This window comes from Haplochromis burtoni, unplaced genomic scaffold (assembly GCF_018398535.1).
Source record: "Haplochromis burtoni strain Fernald_Lab_line unplaced genomic scaffold, NCSU_Asbu1 Contig_11, whole genome shotgun sequence".
Lineage (NCBI taxonomy): Eukaryota > Metazoa > Chordata > Actinopteri > Cichliformes > Cichlidae > Haplochromis > Haplochromis burtoni.
In genome coordinates, this window is record NW_024582372.1 from 915,283 (window position 1) to 936,207 (window position 20,925).

At 44.7% G+C, this 20,925-nt stretch overlaps 1 protein-coding gene across 4 annotated transcripts in view; it reads right to left on the reverse strand.

Moving 5' to 3' along the window:
• The window catches only part of gse1b (Gse1 coiled-coil protein b), a 169,324-nt gene that overhangs the window by 10,260 nt on the left and 138,139 nt on the right, over positions 1–20,925 (reverse strand). For 3 of the 4 annotated variants that reach the window (XM_005915169.3, XM_014340549.2, XM_042213706.1), the window contains 7 exons: positions 17,656–17,853; positions 10,550–10,758; positions 3,955–4,121; positions 3,515–3,709; positions 1,955–2,122; positions 1,443–1,810; positions 913–1,234 (listed from right to left, as the gene is read on the reverse strand). In XM_005915169.3, coding sequence (XP_005915231.1) covers positions 913–1,234; positions 1,443–1,810; positions 1,955–2,122; positions 3,515–3,709; positions 3,955–4,121; positions 10,550–10,758; positions 17,656–17,853 — 1,627 coding nt within the window. Of the gene's footprint in view, positions 1–912; positions 1,235–1,442; positions 1,811–1,954; positions 2,123–3,514; positions 3,710–3,954; positions 4,122–10,549; positions 10,759–17,655; positions 17,854–19,976; positions 20,910–20,925 lie in introns of those variants that run through there. The other variant, XM_014340556.2, reaches the window with a different exon arrangement.

Below are 20,925 nucleotides of genomic sequence, written 5' to 3' on the forward strand. Positions count from 1 at the left end.
TATTAGAATAGGGCTCACGTTAAATGATGAGAGTAGAAGAAAATAGCCTTAAAGGGAGAGCAAGGTTGTAAAGGAAAGAATGATACAGTGGGGGGAAAGGAAATGGTAATGGCAGACTGATGGACACTGTCTCAAACTTCATTCCAAATCAAACCTGGCAGGAGCAGGCACTGCATGACCAGTCAAATGATCTATGCCTCCTGTTTGTGTTTTCTTTTCTGTGTGTTTGTGTGTGTGTCACTGAGTAAATGTGTCTTATCTGCAATCTGCAGCCTGTCAGCTGTGATTCTGCGATTATACTGTAGGTAAGTTACCGATAGCAGACGTGTGTATCTTGTGTGTGTCCTACCAGCATGAACCACAACCTCATTTCTGAATCAAACACAATAACACACACAGAGGCACAGTAACAAATAAGGTCTGGGGGGCTTATGCTATGCAAGAGTGAGAGGATGAAAAAGGTATTAGCCCTTGTGTATCTTAGCAGTTCCACTTGCTGGCTATTTGAACCCCCTACTCATGTCAACTCATGAAACAGCAGTCATCAGGATTCCTCTTCATAACCTACAACAATGCCTAAACAGTGCCTATTATTTTTCTACATGTCAGGCCTGGAAGGGAGCTTGGACAGATATAGAGTAGATGTGAAGCTTCTTACTCTTTTACAGTCCTGCCTGAAAACAAACTTCTAAAGCCTGCCAGCCTCCAAGACTTCAAAACCACAGGCACAACTGTCCCTATCAGACTAGCAGAGCCAGCCAAAAACCCCCAGAAATAGTGAGCACATTGCCCCAAAAGCTGCTCGTCTCTATCAGATAACAGGAGAAAATAAATACTGCAACTACATGCTATGTTGTATGACATTTTTGCACAAATTGGCTGGACTGAAACAAGTTAAGCGTGCAGTCTCACCTGTGCGACTCCGTCCTGTGATCTGGAGTGTCACCTGGCCGACCCAAGTCCAGGTGCTGCTCCAGAACCTGCTGGCGGAATTCAGACACCTGGCACTGACGATCTTCTTTCTCCTGACGCAGCTTGCGTTGCCGCGCCATCCACCTCTCCTCCTCGTCTTTCCTCTGAGCAATCATTGAGGCTGCAAGCCCTGTTCCTGCAGTGCCAGGCCCCATGTAGATGCTGTGGCCTGAGATTAGACCATGGTGTGATTGGACTATAGACGGATGGATTCCTGGTGGGACTGGTTTGGGAGCTGGAAGAGCGGGCTCTTTGGTTTTGTCTGTAGAGAAAGATTGGTATATAAGAATTTAACATTTATGTTATAACAGATAATTACATTCATGAAACTATTACTTCAAAAATTAATTTTGTGTATTTATTTGGTCTATAAAACAGCTTTGAAGAGTCAGAAATATCAGAGAGATATCCACTTTAAAGGTAAAAAGACTATAGCCAAAAGAGGCTAGGTAGGATGCATGGACACATACCAGCCCGATTAGGGGTTAGTCTTTCAGGCTTGGTTCGGTCCTCCTGTCCTCTCATGGCATGGAGCTCAGCCAGATAGTGGTTCTCCATGGCCTTGGATGCCTGCAGCTCTTTTTCCCTCAGTGCCCTCTCCTTCTGCCTCTCGAGTTCCTTCTCTCTTTCTCTCTCCTTCTCCCGTTCTCTCTCGCGCTCCCTCTCCCTTTCCCTTTCTCGTTGCCTCTCCCTCTCCGCCTCTTCCCGTTCCCTCTCCCTTTCTCGTTCTCTCTCCCGTTCCTTCTCTCTCTCAGCCTCTCGTTCCCTCTCTTTTTCACGCTCGCGTTCTCGTTCGCGTTCCCTCTCTCGTTGCCGCAGCTCATCCTCTAGCTGAAGCCTAAAAAAAACAGAGTGGAGAGAGAAACAAAAGAGGAAAGATGATGTGTGTGAAGACAACCCATGACCACAGCACACCACTTTGATATACCTCATATAAATAAATGTGACTGTATACAGCACTCATCAATTAAGCAGGCTTTACCTGTCAGACTGCAATGCCGACAATGAGGGGTGCGTGAAATCTCCAGGGTAGCGGATGCCTGGTAGATGCATGTGAACAGCAGAGGGGTGGATAGGAGGTAAAGCTCCCCCTGTTGGCAGTGGGTAGAAAGGTGACCTCAAAGCAGAGAGGCAGAACGGGTCATCCATCCTGAGAGATAAAAAGTGAGAGAGAGAGAGAAGAGAGGAAAAGAGGGAGTCAGACAGTCTCCCTGTGTGATAGTGCAGTGTTCACTTTCATTAACCTGTGTGCCTCCATCTTCCAAAGAAGGAACATCACAGGCTTTTCCATCTTCCAAGGAAGTAACAGTGTCTGTCAGATAACCTCAATCACAACACAGCATCCAGGAAGACAGTGCGATGTATGTTGATGCTGTGTGTTTGTGTATGTGTGTGGCATCCGCTGCTCAAGCCCTCATTAAATCCATTACAGCACAGTGTGTGATGGGTGCTGCAGTCCTGTGATCTTGCTTGGTTGACAGACCAGGAGCACACAGCCTGTGAGACAGCCCAAAGCAAGCCTGGCTCTTTTCAACATACACACAGAGTGCACATGATCATACACAGTGTCCATGAAAAATTCTATTAATTTAACAAATATTCCACACTATATTTCTGACTGTTTTTGTTGTTGTTAATAATCGTGCTGTTGCTTTTGAAAAGGATGCCGAAAAAAATCAATCAATAAAAATTTCAGAACAAGACCCTTTTCCAGATATATAACCAGGATTCTTTAATAATTTCTCACAAACCCACAGATGCTCTAGACATGAAGTAAAAAATTTAAAACCAAGCTGTTGCTCTTCTCCTCTCATAGCCTAGCTTGGGTATAGACATGGAAAATGGGTTGTGCTCTTAACTGGTTGGCCTTACACAGCTTCAAAATAGAAACATAAGAATGCTGTTTTTATTTTATTTTATTTTTTTTAACTTTCATTAGAAGACTTCTAAAGTATGCAAATAATATTACTACAGCCTTTGGAGCAGTCACGTATATCTATTTTTAATCAGCCTGTTAAGCGTTTTCTGATACAGCTGAGCCAGATATTTTCTAAGAGGGTTCTTAGCAACAGCCTGTCAGAAAATACAGCCTGCACTCATATAGCTATCATTTAACACTGATCTGATCTTTTGCAAAGACTCCCAGTGCCCCCAGTGCTCAGTAGTAGAATGTACTTTTTAACAGACAATCTTATCTCGCTTCTGTTTGCAGACTTCCTTCCTTCTGTTGTGCTTCTGTTCTGTGTCTTTTATCTGGAATTTCATTTTAATTTGTGTTGCCCTGTCTTTTTTGCATCTTCCTTTAACTTCTTCACGCTTCATAAAAATCTTACTTCTAGTTAAATAAATACACACATAAAAAAACTAACAAAAAAAACATCATTTTAACTCTGAGAGCTTGAAATCTGGTCATTTATACATTACTGCATTTACTGCTGAGCAGAACGAGCAGAACAAATATCTGCTTCAGTTGTATGTGCTGGTTTTGCACAGTTCACTCTCAGAGGAAATGGATGCCAAGTCAACAAATGCAGAGGCCTACCTGTATGAAGCGAAGGTTGAAGGGTGGGGCAGGTAACTGTGGGAGTAGTAGGCAGCTGCAGTGGCAGGGTCTAGGCCCAAGGGCAAAGAGGGCATCCGGAGGGCATCCTCGGCTGTAGCATAAGGCCGAAAACCCCGGAGATACTCCTCTGGTACAGGACCAGGTGGCACTGCGTTAGACAACTGTCTGGGCAGGCTGAAGGTAACAGAGGGAGTACAAGCACAAAACAAGAAAAAAAAAATATTGTCATTTCAATTTGTATGTGTTCGGTGTTGTGAAAATTCATTATATTTTTACCAAGAAACTATACAAATTCAAATTGCTTCCCAGCACCCATGTCAACAAGGCATGTGTGTTGCTGCTGTATTTTTAATACAGCCTTGAATGAACATGTACACTTTGCAAATCCATAGAAAATGTTAAAGCAGGGATCGACTCACTTAAGAGGTTGAAACCGTGACTCCTGCATGACAGCTCCTGGAGTGAGACCAAAGGCATAGGGGTTTCCCAGGAGGTGTGCAGGGACTGAGGGGCCACCCTTTTCCTGGGAGAGGGCTCCTTCTGCGCCCAGACGTTCCCTGCTGGCCCCATGAGGCCCTGCGTCAGCCTTCAGAGAGATACAGAGAGAATCTTAGTCATTGTTTGTGAGGACCTGTGACCGTTACGGTTGTCACTGTTCATGGAACCCATCTTACGAGAAGACAGAACAGGGAAATAATAGGCCTGCTTGTGGTGAAGCAGCCTCCTCACTCTTGCTTCCTACCTCAGGCACTTTTGTACATTTTCTCACACATACCACCTCCCTGTAAAAATAGACAGCTCAACAAATCTCCAAGGAGGATATTTGGTAAAATGGATGAAGCAGGCAGACAGGGGTAAGAAAAAAGCCTCACTGTTTTTGTCTCTAATTGTAAACAAGAGATGTCATCCTTATGATCGATGAGGATGTGGTAATGGTAGACAACAGCCGTGCTTCTAGAGATCTTAACTTTGATCTTAGCAAAGTGCGTGTATGCGCATCAGCGTGCGTGCAGAGCAACATCTACAGGGAAGACAACAAAGTCCAAAAAGCAACATCCCTCTGCCTCTGTTTCTCTTTCTTCCTTCTCGTTCACCTCCCTCCCTCCCTCTGGCAGCAAGCCTGGTCTCACTTATCCAATCCCACAACAAACACACACAGACACTCAGCAGGCACATACACCGTTTCAGAGCTACAAAGACATCCTGCTGTGGGAGTGGGAGTGCATTTTCAGAAGCTACAGTTTCCCTCTGACTACAAATGCAATTGGAGAAGTGAAAAACGCTACAACCCTTGTAAGTTGAACAAGAAAGATGTTTATATATGAATATACAGGTAAGGAGGGTTTTCGTAGGACTGGTGGAACATTTATCTCTTGTTTCGCAAAATGGTACTAGAAGTTGGCAAGGGAACAACTAGAAAGAAGAAAAAGAGGGGAGAAAGCAAAGAAAGAGATTAAGCCATAAAGAAGGTGAACAAGAGGGGAAGGCAGTTCCTGCCCCACTAAATTAACCTCTGGGCTCCCTGGGATTAGAGAGAGACCTTACAGCAGTATGACCCTCTCTCTCACCACTGCCTCTGATAAAACAAATCCCATTTAGTGAGCCATTACCTCCACATCCTGTTCCACAACCACTGACCCAGACTGACACTGATGCGCTAACATCCAGTATTAAATGCCTCTAATGTTTAGACTCCCCACATAACCCTGTTTCTTAACCCCCACCCCCACTCCCCACAAAATCTTACTGTTTACTCCTTGTTATTTGTTGCGCTTCGCTAAACAGTGTGGCACTTGATTGTCTCAAAGCACCCATCTCTATAATCCCCTCCACTGCCATCGCCATTCTTTTCAAGCCTTATGAACACAGGGAGAGCTGGTTGTTCCCCGCTGCTCCCAGCAGTCACCTGAAAAAGCACTTCACATATGTTAACACTCGATCAGATAGTGACTTTGAAAGAAAATGCAGTTTCTGTTTGCTCTTTGCTCCACCTCATTCCTTTTTGCACAGCCTTGCTGACCAACACTGCTGATTTGGGGCTGTCCCGAAAGCCCTTGTAACTCTTTCTCTTCTGAACCCACATTAACTTTAAGGTGCAATGTGTGTGTATTTCCTCAACACATCCGCTCTTCATTATCATGAGCTTGAACCATCAGTGAGTAATAATTGTGAAAGAAAACCGTACATTGACAGTTACAGTGGGGCAAAAAAGTATTTAGTCAGCCACCGATTGTGCAAGTTCCCCCACTTAAAATGATGACAGAGGTCAGTAATTTGCACCAGAGGTACACTTCAACTGTGAGAGACAGAATGTGAAAAAAAAATCCATGAATCCACATGGTAGGATTTGTAAAGAATTTATTCGTAAATTAGGGTGGAAAATAAGTATTTGGTCACCTCAAACAAGGAAAATCTCTGGCTCTCACAGACCTGTAACGTCTTCTGTAAGAAGCTTTTCTGTCCCCCACTCGTTACCTGTATGAATGGCACCTGTTTGAACTCATCATCTGTATAAAAGACACCTGTCCACAGCCTCAAACAGTCAGACTCCAAACTCCGCCATGGCCAAGACCAAAGAGCTTTCGAAGGACACCAGGAAAAGTATTGTAGACCTGCACCAGACTGGGAAGAGTGAATCTACAATAGGCAAGCAGCTTGGTGTGAAAAAATCAACTGTGGGAGCAATCATCAGAAAATGGAAGACATACAAGACCACTGATATCTCCCTCGATCTGGGGCTCCACGCAAGATCTCATCCCGTGGGGTCAAAATGATCATGAGAACGGTGAGCAAAGATCCCAGAACCACACGGGGGGACCTGGTGAATGACCTGCAGAGAGCTGGGACCAAAGTAACAAAGGTCACCATCAGTAACACACTACAACGGCAGGGAATCAAATCCCGCAGTGCCAGACGTGTTCCGCTGCTGAAGCCAGTGCATGTCCAGGCCCGTCTGAAGTTTGCCAGAGAGCACATGGATGATACAGCAGAGGATTGGGAGAATGTCATGTGGTCAGATGAAACCAAAGTAGAACTTTTTGGTATAAACTCAACTCGTCGTGTTTGGAGGAAGAAGAATACTGAGTTGCATCCCAAGAACACCATACCTACTGTGAAGCATGGGGGTGGAAACATCATGCTATGGGGCTGTTTTTCTGCCAAGGGGACAGGACGACTGATCCGTGTTAAGGACAGAATGAATGGGGCCATGTATCGTGAGATTTTGAGCCAAAACCTCCTTCCATCAGTGAGAACTTTGAAGATGAAACGAGGCTGGGTCTTCCAACATGACAATGATCCAAAACACACCGCCCGGGCAACAAAGGAGTGGCTCCGTAAGAAGCATTTGAAAGTCCTGGAGTGGCCTAGCCAGTCTCCAGACCTCAACCCCATAGAAAATCTGTGGCGGGAGTTGAAAGTCCGTGTTGCTCGGCGACAGCCCCAAAACATCACTGCTCTCGAGAAGATCTGCATGGAGGAATGGGCCAAAATACCAGCTACTGTGTGTGCAAACCTGGTAAAGACCTATAGTAAACGTTTGACCTCTGTTATTGCCAACAAAGGTTATGTTACAAAGTATTGAGTTGTATTTTTGTTATTGACCAAATACTTATTTTCCACCCTGATTTACGAATAAATTCTTTACAAATCCTACCATGTGGATTCATGGATTTTTTTTTTTTCACATTCTGTCTCTCACAGTTGAAGTGTACCTCTGGTGCAAATTACTGACCTCTGTCATCATTTTAGGTGGGGGAACTTGCACAATCGGTGGCTGACTAAATACTTTTTTGCCCCACTAATTGATTTCTATCACTTGATTGATTGATGACAAGCGATCGGAATAGGATAAAACAGCCCAATCACTTTGAGTGACTGCATGAATATACTGGGCATTTATTTACGCATGCTTGTTACACGGTGTGGAGAGTCAGCAACTGTCTGAATCAGACAGTTGCTGCACCTTTCCTTCACTGTGTGTCCCCAGTACACACAACCAGTACCTTTTTTGATGGCATACAATAATAAAAGAAAAAACACACACACACACACACACACACACACACACACACACACACACACACACACACACACACACACACACACAATGAATTCTAATTTATTTTCAAGACCTGACCAACGACTATCTGGTATTTTTCTGGTGATCAGTAGTTGATATTCTGCATTACACACAACTTGTGTGTCATGAGGCAATCACGGTTTTAAAACCATGGCTATGACTTCATAACTGTCAATTGGTGCAAGTCCCAGACATAGATTAACACAGAAATTGAATTAAATGTTCCTTTCCAATGAATTTCACAGAAATCGTCTCATAAGATGATCAGACAAAGAAGCCTATAAAACAACAAATGCTGGTGCTGGACTGGTTTCAGCTTCTTCCTTTCACCATTTTCACTGTCACTGAAGGGCAACCAGTTATGCCAACAAGAGATGCTGGTGATTTTCACATTTTCAGATAGTCATTAAATAGATTTTAAATAATGATAATAATAGTGTACACTAGTGTTTTTGTATTAAAATGTAAATTCTCCTTTATTTTACCAGTGTCTGATAGTATGCATTGCACTACTACCATCAGAAGGAAACACAACAACAACAACAACAACAAGAATGCATTACGAATGCTAACATAACTAATACTAATATACCAGGATTGGTATAATGTATGGTGTTGTGAGATTCGTAGGCAAAGGGTAAACTCTGCCAGGTTAAGTTAGCATGCCAAAAAATTACTAAAACTATGCGCAAAGATTCGAGAGCGATGTGGGATCTTTGAAGAATGGCTGAAACAAATATGTTTTTCTTGAAACGTCCATCTCAGCCACTTACATTCAAACCGATCAAAGCAATTTGGAAACCTGCATTCAGCCTATATCTGTCATGTACACACATTTTGAGCTTGATATCCATTTGACTGTATATACATGTACACATGTATGGATTAATGTACGGATGCATGCCTACCTAAAAACATGTAGCTTCTACATATATCAGGGCCATGAAAAAAAAAAACCCCATGAACAACAAAGAGAAAAACCTTCCATCCTATGAGAAAGGCACCTTATAGTCAACTCAGGCACCTACACATTCAAGCAGCCATTCCATTTTGACCTTTCACCTGCTAAAATACATGGCCTTCTATTCCTGCACTATTCTCCAGTAGCCTGTCATATACACACACTACTGTGCACAAATACAAGCACTCAAACTCAAAGACACATCCATTAACAGCCATCTTCCTCTGTGTGAGCCAGGCCCCTGTAACCCTCAGTGAGGGTGGGAGACCCCGCGCATTGTAGAGTGCTCGTTTACGCCTCTCAGATGGAGCCATGAATCCAAATTGTCAATTATAAAGCAATTACAGGCAGCAGCGGGAGCAGACTCCTGCAGTCATTAAAGCAAAATGCCAACGCACCAAGCCCTCCCTTCTTCACTGCCTTGCCTGTTACCCCCCTCTGAAAGACAGACTCATCTCTCAGCCTGAGAGACACTAAAATGCTCTTTTAAAGCAGTGAAAGCAGAACACATTAATTTGTACACACAGCAACAGACAAGTTTTCCCGGACATGCTGCATGGGTTCTCGGAACTTGACTGCTCCTTCTGTTTGTAACCGTTTGTGTGATTCAGTAACAGAAAGTTCCATTAAAGTCATCTTTGTTTTACAGGAAGATTTTGATGATGTGTGTGTACCCTTAAGGATTCTCTGGCTCTGTGTGAGTTATGAGTGCTGAGTGAAGCGGCACCCTAACAACGACGGGGTGTCGCTTCACCCCGTTGCTGTCCCTTGAGCCCATAGCCAGTCACCCCTACCTCTTGTTCACATTACTGCCCTTAAATTGTGAGCAACAGGGCATTCTTGCCTGTTTTCTTTTTCGTCCGTCCTTTTTGAAATTTCTGTGCTAACAAAATTACAAAAATGGTGGCATCTCTACAAGGACTTCCTGTGTGTCTGTCCCTTGCAGCTCTAACTGACCCTGTACTGCAAAAGGTTCATTTCATAAAAACTATAGCTAGAGAGGGGGGAGGGTCAGGAGGGGTTTGCAAAAGAGAGGACAATGGTCTGAATGCTACCACACACTGCTGCCTGGCTGACCTCCTTATTCCCTCTTCACTATCCCCCTTCTGTTTGTCTCCAGGGAACCGTCAGCCGCTCAGAGAGTTTCCGCATGTTGCCGAGTGCTGTTCATAACCGTGCACTTGGCCTGAACTATTAGCCCTAAGCTGAGATAAGGCGGCTTAAAGTAAGGCCATAATCCATAATCCACTCCTTATCAAAGCAAGCAGCTCTCCCTCTTTCTCTCTTCCCCACTATGAGTGGGTGCCAGGTTGACAAGGGAGACGACGCACTTGACTGCTTAGGTGAAAGGGGTGAGGCCGGTGGAGAGGTTGAATGGTTACGGGAGGCCCAAGCCTGGGACTGTGGTTGGGCTGGTCTAAGGGCCAAGTTGGAGAGGGGGCGAAGGGGCACAGATGTTATCGGCCATTGAGGCTGTCACCTCGATGTCCCAGTGGCAGCTGGCAATGTTTAACGCACAAATCCATTAGTTGGTAGTGGGTGATGAGACGTTTATAGACAGGCCATCTATGTTACCCATGGGGGCTCAGGGGGTTGGGAATCGCATCTGTAACCGGAAGGTCGCCGGTTCGATCCCTGGGCTCTCTGTCCTGGTCGTTGTGTCCTTGGGCAAGACACTTTACCCTACTTGCCTACTGGTGTTGGCCAGAGGGGCCGATGGCGCGATTTGGCAGCCTCGCTTCTGTCAGTCTGCCCCAGGGCAGCTGTGGCTACAACTGTAGCTTGTCTCCATCAGTGTGTGGATGTGAGAGTGAATGAATAGTGGCATTGTAAAGTGCTTTGGGTGCCTTGAAAAGCGCTATATAAATTCAATCCATTATTATTATTATTATTATTATTATTATTATTATTATTATTATTATTATTATGTACATATACAAAATACAAACGGCCACACTGAAGAAATATTTACCTGGCGCCCCTCGCTTCTCCATAGGCCGTTGCTGGTCTTTGTTGGAGCAATGGTGACTACAGGTGGAGTGTTTGGCACAGTGTGGCCTGCTGGGGGTACCAGGACAGGACCAGGACCAAGAGGACCCCTCTTGGGTGTACTGACTGGAGAGCTGTGATTGGTGGCTGGTGAAGACACTGGTGGTGACTCACTGCTGATGGAGGATGCAGCTGGAGAAACAAAAAAAAAAGTAGGATCAGTCAAAGTCTGTAAGAAATAAGATGACAGTCCAGTTTTCCTCTACTGGTAAAAGGTAAAATTAACATGATTCTGTAGCTCTTTCACAAGGGAATGAAAAAAGGGTTTGGAACGTTACAAAAGCAATGGATAACACACACACACACACACACACACGTAAACACACACATATACACACCGAGGGCCAGATGGATAGCCCAAGGCCCCTATTATGAAGTGACAGTGATCAGGATGAGCAGCCTTGTGAGAGTCATACAGCCTTCACATGCAGAACACACATTCACACACACTACAAGAATACAGCTTCAACAGCCATACTGTATGTATGTGGCGCTTGTAGCCAAAGACTGAAATCCCCCCGCCACACACACACACACACACACACACACACACACACACACACACACAGCAGGTGGTGAAAAGCTGGCCCAATGAGCTTCTCTGCTCCACTGTAGCTGTGCCACATTAACAAAGCCCTCCAGGGAAACCCTGTAGCGCAGGGTCACGGTCTGGTCACATGCCTTGCTTTCTACACATTTTGCTTTTTCTCCCTCAAGTTGCAAATCTTTCCTATGATACGGTCACATTTTTCTATATCCCTTCAACTCTACCTCCTCACCAGCAGGCCACAGCCTTTGTTGAGTCTTCCTTTTCTTTTCTTTTTTTTGTTTTAAATGATACTCATGTTTTGCCCATTTAATCTTAATTTCTTCCCCTTTTCTACCGACATCCTCTTTCTCTTTGACAGGACAGTATTGCTGCTGTATGTCTCTGCATTACGGAGTCAAAGTGGGTCAAAACCTCTCTATGGGACACACACTTTGGTGGTGTAAAAAAGAAAAAAAAAAGAAGACTGCAATGATGAGCGCTCATGCATGAGTGTTTTTGTGCATTAGACTGTTTACGTGCAGACATTTAAAATAAAAAGCAGCTGAAACCTCAGGCCAGTTTCAGGGCAGCTTCCTGTAACAAAAAAAAAAAAAAAAAAAAGCACATCTTTACTCAGCAGCCATTTCTTCCCTGCATTGGTTTCCATGGCAACAAAACCTAACAGACAGCGTCAGCTTACGGTAGGTGTGGTCAGGACACTGACTGATTTTAAGTACTTAACTCTGACTAATACTCAATAATGGAAAGAATCGATAAATGCAGTGAGGTGATGTCTAGAGGAAAATCAGAGAATCTGATAAATCAAATCTGTTTGTGAGGGGAAGTGGTGGTAAGGCTGGCAGTGTTGGGGTTTTTTGGGGGGAGTTAAAAAGAAACAAAAAAAAAAACAAGGTATGTGAGACCAGAAGATGGTTGACGATACATGAAGTGAGACACGAAAGTGAAAAACGATAGAAGATGGGGAGCATTTGGGGGGAGAGAAAATAAAGTGAGTGTGCAAAAGGAGCGTGAGGTGAGGCGAGAAGTAGTAGCAGAAAGGAAAGCAGAGAGATAAGGGGTGCAGATGGTGGTGGGGCGGCTGCTGGGGGGGCAGTCATATCTTGTCTGCACAATGGCAATTAGTGGCCTAATCCTCCCCCCTCACCTCGGAGAGCCATTACTCTACCCTGCAAGACAAGGCCAATCAATAGCAGCCCACTCAGCCAGGGGAACGGAGGTACACTTAATACAGCTCTAGTGTCACAGCCTATTCACTCATCACACGCTCACAACATGCATACACAAGGATGGGGAACAAATAAGGCTGGAGGAATGGAAGAGGTGAATGTGTGTGTGTGTGTGTGTGTGTGTGTGTGTGTGTGTGTGCGCGCGCGCACACGCACGGAAGGGGGAAGTTGGGGGTGCTAAGCAACAGACCTATACTCCATCTATTTCGCTCACCCCCCCCCCATCTCTTCCTCCTCCTTTTCCATGTAGAGGCAGAGCAGACCAGAGAAGAGGAGGGCAGACTAAATAAGAGAGCAGGAAGAGAAGCGCGTGAGGGTGAGGAGGAAATAAAAGAGACAAGTGCCTTCTACCAAACGGCTTCATTCTCTTCTTACAGCTTGCAGAATTGATGTGCTCTTCTAAGCGTCCTTCCACGATGCATACGCACACTCGTACACAAGGACCACAAACAGCTATTATTCCTCTATCCTTCCCCCCTCCTTCTCTCTAACAACACCCCATGCAACCACCACCCACCTACCAACTTTTCGTACACCCTCCTTCGTTTTCCTTCTGTTCGTCAAACACAGTGCTTGCCAAGCAGACGTAAATCTGTCAGGCTCGATGCACAATTTTTATAAACACACAGTACTTGCAGCAAGCAATAGCAACTGGAGATGTCTACGAGAGGAGCTGCATGTTTAAATGTGTACCATTTTTAACCTCCTTCCTTCAATGTCCATATCAATGTGTGTGTGTGTGTGTGTGTGTGTGTGTGTGTGTGGGGGGGGGGGGGGGGGGGGGGGTGCCCCACACCTTTTTTCCCCCACATTACTATGGCCATATGATAGGAGGGGAAAAAAATCATATATATGAGGTGTGTGACTGGCACTAACCTGGTTGCCATTCTACCTATACCGAGAGAAGATGGCCATACATGGTGACCCTGTAGGGAGCGAGAAGAGGCAGGAGGAATAAAGCACAAGCTGTTTTCCCCAGGGTCTAAAACAGGCTCATCAGCTCTCAACCTTCACTTCATTAGCAGTACTGATTGTCACTTGCTCAGTGTATCGTGGTGTGTGTGGTGTGATGACGGGGTTGAATGGAGGGGGTTGCAGAAAAAGAGAAGCCGTAGGAGACGGTAGAGAAAGAAAGAGCAAGGAAAAGAGAAAGGGAGAGAAAGCTGTCTTAGTCCCAAGCTGCCTGTGATTAATGTGAGGCTCCTTTCTCTATCGCCTCTTCTATTAACAGTCCCACTCTCCCAGACTGCCTCCACACTTGACCGCTCAAGCTGAGCTGCACTATCATGCACACACACACGATGCACCCAACAGAAGCAATGAACAAACGAAGTCGTAGTCAGAGGTGTTCCTGGGCAGACCAATGACCCAGTGAAAAAGTTGACACAACTCCTCAGTATTCAACACAACACAAAAATCTTTCAGTGTTGCCAAAAGGCACCTACCAACTCTCTGCCGCCACCATCACCAGCAACACCCCTCTCAAGACAGCCAAACAGAATCTGCTCCCTTCCACCCACCCACCCACACCTCGTCCTCCACCCTCCTTCCTCCCAGCATGCATTACAACAACATCAGCACTTAATTAAACAGTCCATTTCACACCTGGTGTGCATAGCAGTGCCCAGCCAACCCTGCATCCATATGCCGCCTCACCAGCATGCACTAGCGCAAGCCTCAACACGTGCACTCTCACACACAAACACACGCATACACAAAAACATTGCACACACCTGCTACTACAGTCTTGGCCATGCACTGACAACACAACACAAAGCCTGTAATCTGCATCGCTGTGTTGGGGGAGGGGAGAGGCACACAGTGTGTATTGCTGTGCCAGGGAGAGAAAGGAAGACGGTACAAGATGGCGGATGGAAATAAGAGGAGCTATCCTCTGTCCCTTCGGCTGACGGTGCAAACGGTACATTACGTTTAAATGCCGCTCCAAAATCAGGAGAGGTGTAAGGCTGCTGTGTATAGATAGAGTTAGGAAGAAAGGGGACGCAAATAAGCTTGTTTGTAAGTGTTTCAGGGACAGTCACGGCCTGCAGTGTTTTGCCTTTGAGAAACACACATACACACACACACACACACACACACACTGAGCACAGCGAGGCTGAGCGAGCTCCAGGCAGGCTCCAGATGGAGAGGTCATAGACACACTGCCCCGCTGTCCCAGCATGCTCTGGGCTCCCAGAAACAAGGGAAGCCTCGGGCCACACACGCACACACACACACACACACACACACATACAGATACACACAATATGACCGACACCCCAGGTTCTTCACAAATCTACTAATTACTTCCTATCCCTCTTTTATCCAGCCAGCTCATTCCAACTATCTTGTATACCTTTATTTTCCCTCTCTTCATGTTCTCTCCAGGCAGTGCACTACGGTTGGTATGGACACAGCCATGAAACTCTTGTGGTGTTTATGTGTCTATGAGTGAGTAAGAAGAAACAACAGAGAAGATTAAACCCAGGGCTGCCTAATTAATCAGATATCAGCAGGTCTGCCTCTTTGAGGCAGTGTGTTAACTGTGTCTGTGTGCATTTGTGAGCATATGTGTGTGTTTTCAAGCAAGTGTGCACTGGATGAGAGTGTGTCCTTTATGCTGCTCCGATACTCATTATCCATCACCTCCCCTCTTCAACGCAGCACTCAGTACACAGAGCTATTCATTATACTCGCCACAGACAAGTGACAATGTATGTGTGTGCGCGCGTGAATGGGTGTGTGGGTTTGTATATAAACAGCAGTCGTGCTCAGGGTCTTAAATCAGTTCAGCAGCCGGTGGCAGTGATACTTGTACTCAAATCTAACTAATTCCTTCAGACCCGAGGACACTGAGTCATGGCACCTTGTATATACTGCACTATTTACCTCACAGCATCAACAGAGGGTGAGTGAGAAAGAGAGGCTGAGTCAAAAGGTAATGAGAGGACAGCAGGCTGCAGCATGCAAAGAAATCACGAGGCTTACACAGTTGAAAAGGCAACTGTTTGTATGTGTGGGGTGACTGGGTGTGTGCTCTGTATAAATACAGGCTATGCAGACAGAGAAGGGGCTTGAGCTTCAGGGGGACTCGTGTCTCTCTGCCCACCCTGGAGATGGTGCTCCTAACACAGGCAGTCAGCCCTTATGCCTGATGGCTGACTCACTGACACGTCACATCCTACTTCAATGAGGAAACAGTCAGCAGGACTCAAAATAATAAAGGGGATTTCTTTTTTGTTCTTTTAATAAAAAGGTGGTGAAGTTTTTATCAGACAGGATCAAGTATTTGTATGACATAGACAGAAGCTCTCTGTCTTGGCAGATTGTGAATTACAGATTGAAGTAGACACACTTTTTTCACCTTTTAACACAACAAAAAATAGAAACACACAAGAACTTGTATTTTGCTTTCCCTGTGTACTCTACCAACTAAGAAAAGGGGGCCATGTAACAAAGATAAGGGAAAAGCTGCATTTATAAAAAGGAGTCCACAATAAAAATGAAAAGGCAGTGTTTGACAGAGCGAGAGAGAAAACTGTGACAAAGTAAAGGGGCTGGCATGCAGGGTGGAGGGAGTGAAGAGAGTTGATGGGAAAGAAGTACTGAGGGGGAGGTGAGGAGAGGTTGGGTCTGAGTGCTCTCTGTGGGTGTAATAAATCGTCTGCAGGGCTCTGGGTCCCATACTGTAGTGGGCTGGGGAGCAAGGTGTCCAGGGACAGCCAGAAAGGAGGGGACCATCTGATTTAGGAGCCAGAGCAAGGGTGGACAGCTGGGGTAGCTGAGCCTCTCTGGAGCCAAGGCACAGAGCCACATATACAAACACACACACACACACACACTCACAAATAATGTCGTCCTATTGAGGTTCTCTTGTGTAGAATGTAGTTTATAACCTTATTTGTATGTTTACGTATGCACCGGTGACACTCGGGTACACCTATTTAAGACATATTTGCATGGGTCTACGTAGTGGAGAGACTAGTTTTGCATAAAATGAAAAAACAAAACAAAGCCAGAAATCTACAAGCGAAAATCCACAAAAACATTTAAAATGAAACATCTGAAGAGTGAATTCTGGTTGGTTTACAGTTATTAACAAGCAACTAAACCACTTAGTGGTTATTTCACATTCATACAGCTCCAACAGAGCAATTCTAGTGAAGTTTCATGTGTGTAACCACTGACAAGGAAGTATGTATGACAGTGAGTTGGAGAGTCAAGACACACACAGTGACAAGCAGGCCCAAGTGTACATGGATTCACATACAGCACATTAAGTGGGTCAGCTAGAGTGGCTCCCTTCATACCAGCCTCTGTGGGGACACCAACTAATTTAACCCTATGTGGATATCCCTACATCGCTAATAACAGTTGAACACAGCTATGCTGGTCTTGGAGTATACATGCATGCACAAATATGAGCACTTCTATAAACACACACACACACACACACACACACACACACACACACACACACACACACACATATATATATATATATATATATATAAACATATATATCTATAAGTATATATATATAAACATATATATCTATAAGTATATATATATAAACATATATATCTATAAGTATATATGTGGACACAAAAAGGCTAAATATACAACCCACAGACAGCTTATAGGAAGTGCAAAACACCAAGTATGGCTATGTGAAGCAAGATTAAGATATAAGACACACCTGGAACAGGGTTTGGTATTATCAAAATATTTTCAGCTAACCACTTTACAGTCTGACCTTAATACCCAAATTAGAAACTCTAACCTTAACGTCGTATGGGGACCTATTATGTATTTTCCTGGAATACTAGAGTTGATTTGCATGAATCATTGTTCAAATTGACCTGTAGTTTACTCACACTGGCTCTTGCTTCTGCCCCTCAGTTCACCTTCTGTCTGAGAAAAGCTCCTTTAGCTTCATATCCTTTAAAAGCACCGTTTGTCTGATATGACCATATCGAGGCTACTCCAGCTCTAACAGTTAAACATCATTTTTCAAGTGAAAAACACAACAGGAAATGCTCACATTTAAATAAACACTATATATTGGTCTGTAAATTTACACTACTCAGATAGTGCATATAAAACTATTAAGATCTCTGTCAATAAAAATAAAAATAATTCTTTCTTTATGTGAAAGGAACTCTTCCTACGGCACTACAGATCAGATTTTAGATGAGAATTCAAATTTCAGTTCCGTGTAACATCCCTGTCATATGGGCCGGCTGGCTTTACCTCGCGGTTCTTCTGCCTGTTTTGCCAGTTTACGGAGGGCTGCAGCAAATCCCGAATGAGTTGACTGGGCAGCTGGGCTTCCATTGGCTACGATAGAGCCATTGAGAGGTGACGGGGTAAGAGGGCTGACCGTCGCCGTGGTACGGGTCGCCGTGGAGATCATTCCTAATGATGGTGACTTTGGCTCATGGCTCATGCCTACAAATGAAGAACAAAGGAAGAGAATGGAAAAGTATTAGGGACCAATACTGCATTTCCATTAAAGAATGAGAAAAAATTCAAGGCATGAGGATCTGTGTAAATAAAAATACAGCGTGTGGAGCTGGGTTTCTGTTTGTGACAGCTGGAGAGGATGGGGGATCGGTGGTGTGAGGGGTTGAGGAGCAGAGGGGCTTTGGCTGTATGGCATAGGGTCAGAGGTGAGAGGTTAGGAGGGCAGGTCACTCTTTGTTTTGCTCAAAGAGCTGCAGTTGACTGCATGTGTGCCAGAGGTCCACGGTCATAGAGTTTACATAGCTCCTCTACTGAGCATGCGCCAACATTACTACCTTTAAATAGAAATATCATATTTGTTTAAAAAATTCAGCACGAAAATATTCAGAGTGCCTTTTGGTTCCCTCACATAACCATCACTTAAGAAAATGTTTCTCACACTGACACTGAGCTTAATTGAAAAAAACAAAACAAAACAAAAAAACACTACCAATAAAAGAAAATGCTGCGTCGCAAAGAGAAACAGACTTAATATAAAAGTGAAATTGATGACAGTCTGGGCTAGAAGAAGCTCTGATGGCTGAAGGGGTTAGAAAGGGTGAGGAGGGCTGAGAGGGTCTGTCCTTTCCTTCCTTCCTGTGTATGTGTGTGTTGAAAAGTGACACCATGTTGACAGCCCCACGGTCAGTGGAATCCCTAAATGCCAGAGCGGTGTCTGATACCCCTACGTGCTCAAGCAAAACACACATACACGCACGCACGGACACACAAAGGAAGGCTCGGAGGACAGTTTAGCTTCAGACTCGAATAGCTTCTGTTACACAAACAATAACATACACACAGTTGTTCTGAATTCTCCCTTAAAAACAACATTTAAAATGAACTTTCAATGAACATGATGACTAAGATCTGCTTACTAAAAAGTAGCAGTTTGGCAAGCAAGTTCAGATCTCAGTTTTCCGCAGAAGCCTAGCAGAGCCACAAAGGTACATTTTCACTTTTACGGGTACTTTTTCTATATTTAAGCCTAGCATCCCCACTACTCGGGTAATTTTGGCCTCTGAAAACAAAAAACTTTCTTGGAACAGTCCTGCATTTAGTATAAAAACTCCAGGATTTGGTTGGGCAGAAACAGAAAAATTTGTAAACAATGGTGCAAATGCCCACGTTTGTTTACCGATCTTATCAGTCACAAAAATTCAGCTAAGATTTTACAGTTCCCATTCATTTTAGGATTATATTTTACTCGTGTGGGTACTCCTGTCACTCTAAAATGTTGCCAGATTTGCTTTGCAATTTACGCTCTTATACTTTTTTGTTATTTTCAGTGGCTTTTATGCGTTTCATGTTTGCATCACACACACCTGTCCAGTGAATGGTCAATGTGATTTGCGGTTAGGTTAGCAAAGCTGAAGACCATTTCTGAAAGTGTGCACAACGGAGATTGTTTTCATTTCAAAAACACTGCTTTAAGTGAAAATGTATTATTGTGGATGTAGCCTGAGAGGGCTGTAAAAAGATCATTTTCCCTTCTGACAAGAGAGCAGAAGCAGAGCACCGTGTGTGTGTGTCTGTGTGTGTTTTCAAGTGGATACACACACAGTGGCAAGTCAGGCATGAGAGAGTGAATAGCATTCCCAACACCTCTCAAGTTGTCCTGCCTGTAACCTCCCAGTTACCCAGTGCACTTTCAATGAACCCAGCAAACAATTAATAATGGAATCACTAAAGTAACACACACAGAGCCTGGTGACAGACCGGCAAACAAGCAAAAGCACACACCAAGTTCAACTCCATTCCAGTAACGTGACTTAAGACAATAGCGTGCTACTCTTCCCTCCTTATTTAGGGAAAGTCCGACAAAGTCAGGAGGACATATTCAAGGAACTTTTTCTAAATGAGTAACTACAGAGACAGCAGCTTATGGTTGACTGTATCAACCACACATATAAACCACAGCACAAACAGAAACAAATGTGAGTAGCAGTGAAAGAAGAGACGAACAAGCACGCAGCCTGACAAATACACGCAGAGGCGCACATCCGGAGTTCTCGCAGCGGTTCAAGAACCCCCCTCACAGATAAAAAAGTGTGATCGAAGCTTCTTACTGCACAAAGGAGTGGAGCCGCCTGCATCTCCCATGCCTGCATCTTCTCATTGAGCCCAGCCCAGTGCGCACCGGTAACGAGCGCCAGGACACACACCATCTTACTGCTCCCTTCTCTCTCACTCACTCCTTGCCTATCTCTCTCGTCCTGCCCGTCCACTCTCTCCCTGCCTGCCCGGCTGCCTTCCTGTCTCACAAAGACCGTGTAGAGCTTATCTAACAAAGCAACACACTACGCACGCCGCCTCTCTCTCCCCTCCGTGCTCTCGCTCGTTCTCTCTCTCTAACTGAGAAAACAGAAATTCTTAGGCTAGCAGCTGCTGCGATGTCACATGACCTCACCCCCACCCCCTCCCCACAGTCTCCCTCACTCCTCCTCCTCCACCCTTCTCAACCTATAATTCCTCAGCCATTTGTAGATAACAGACACAGGCATGCATGCCCTGCAAAGGCGAATTGGAGGAGGGGGAGGGGAGGGAAGGAGGAGACGGAGGAGGAGGAGAAACAGGGAAGGGTGCTCAGCCGGTCATCACATCTGACCTCATTGCTGGCAAGCGTCATGAAGCGTGTGCGTGTGGGGTCGTGTATGCATATGCATGAATGGAGGGGGAGCAGGTAGGTGAAATATGCGAGGCTCCCTTTTTTTTTTCTTAAGACAAATACAAAGAAGTTAGGAGAAAGAAAGAAAGAACATGCCCTGGCCTGTGTCAAGCCCTACAGCACAACACAGAAACTCTTTTGTAAATTATTAGCCTCAATTCAACTCAGTTCAATTTGCTTTATTCACACATTTCCACAACTGAAAATTCTCAAATTAAAGTGAAACTAAGGCTATTTCAAAACAAATACAAAAAGAAAATCATTCTTCTCCTTTTTACAGGAATCTGTAACATTTCACACAAATGAGGATGTCATACCAAAAAAAATGTATGCGCAATTTAACCTTTAAC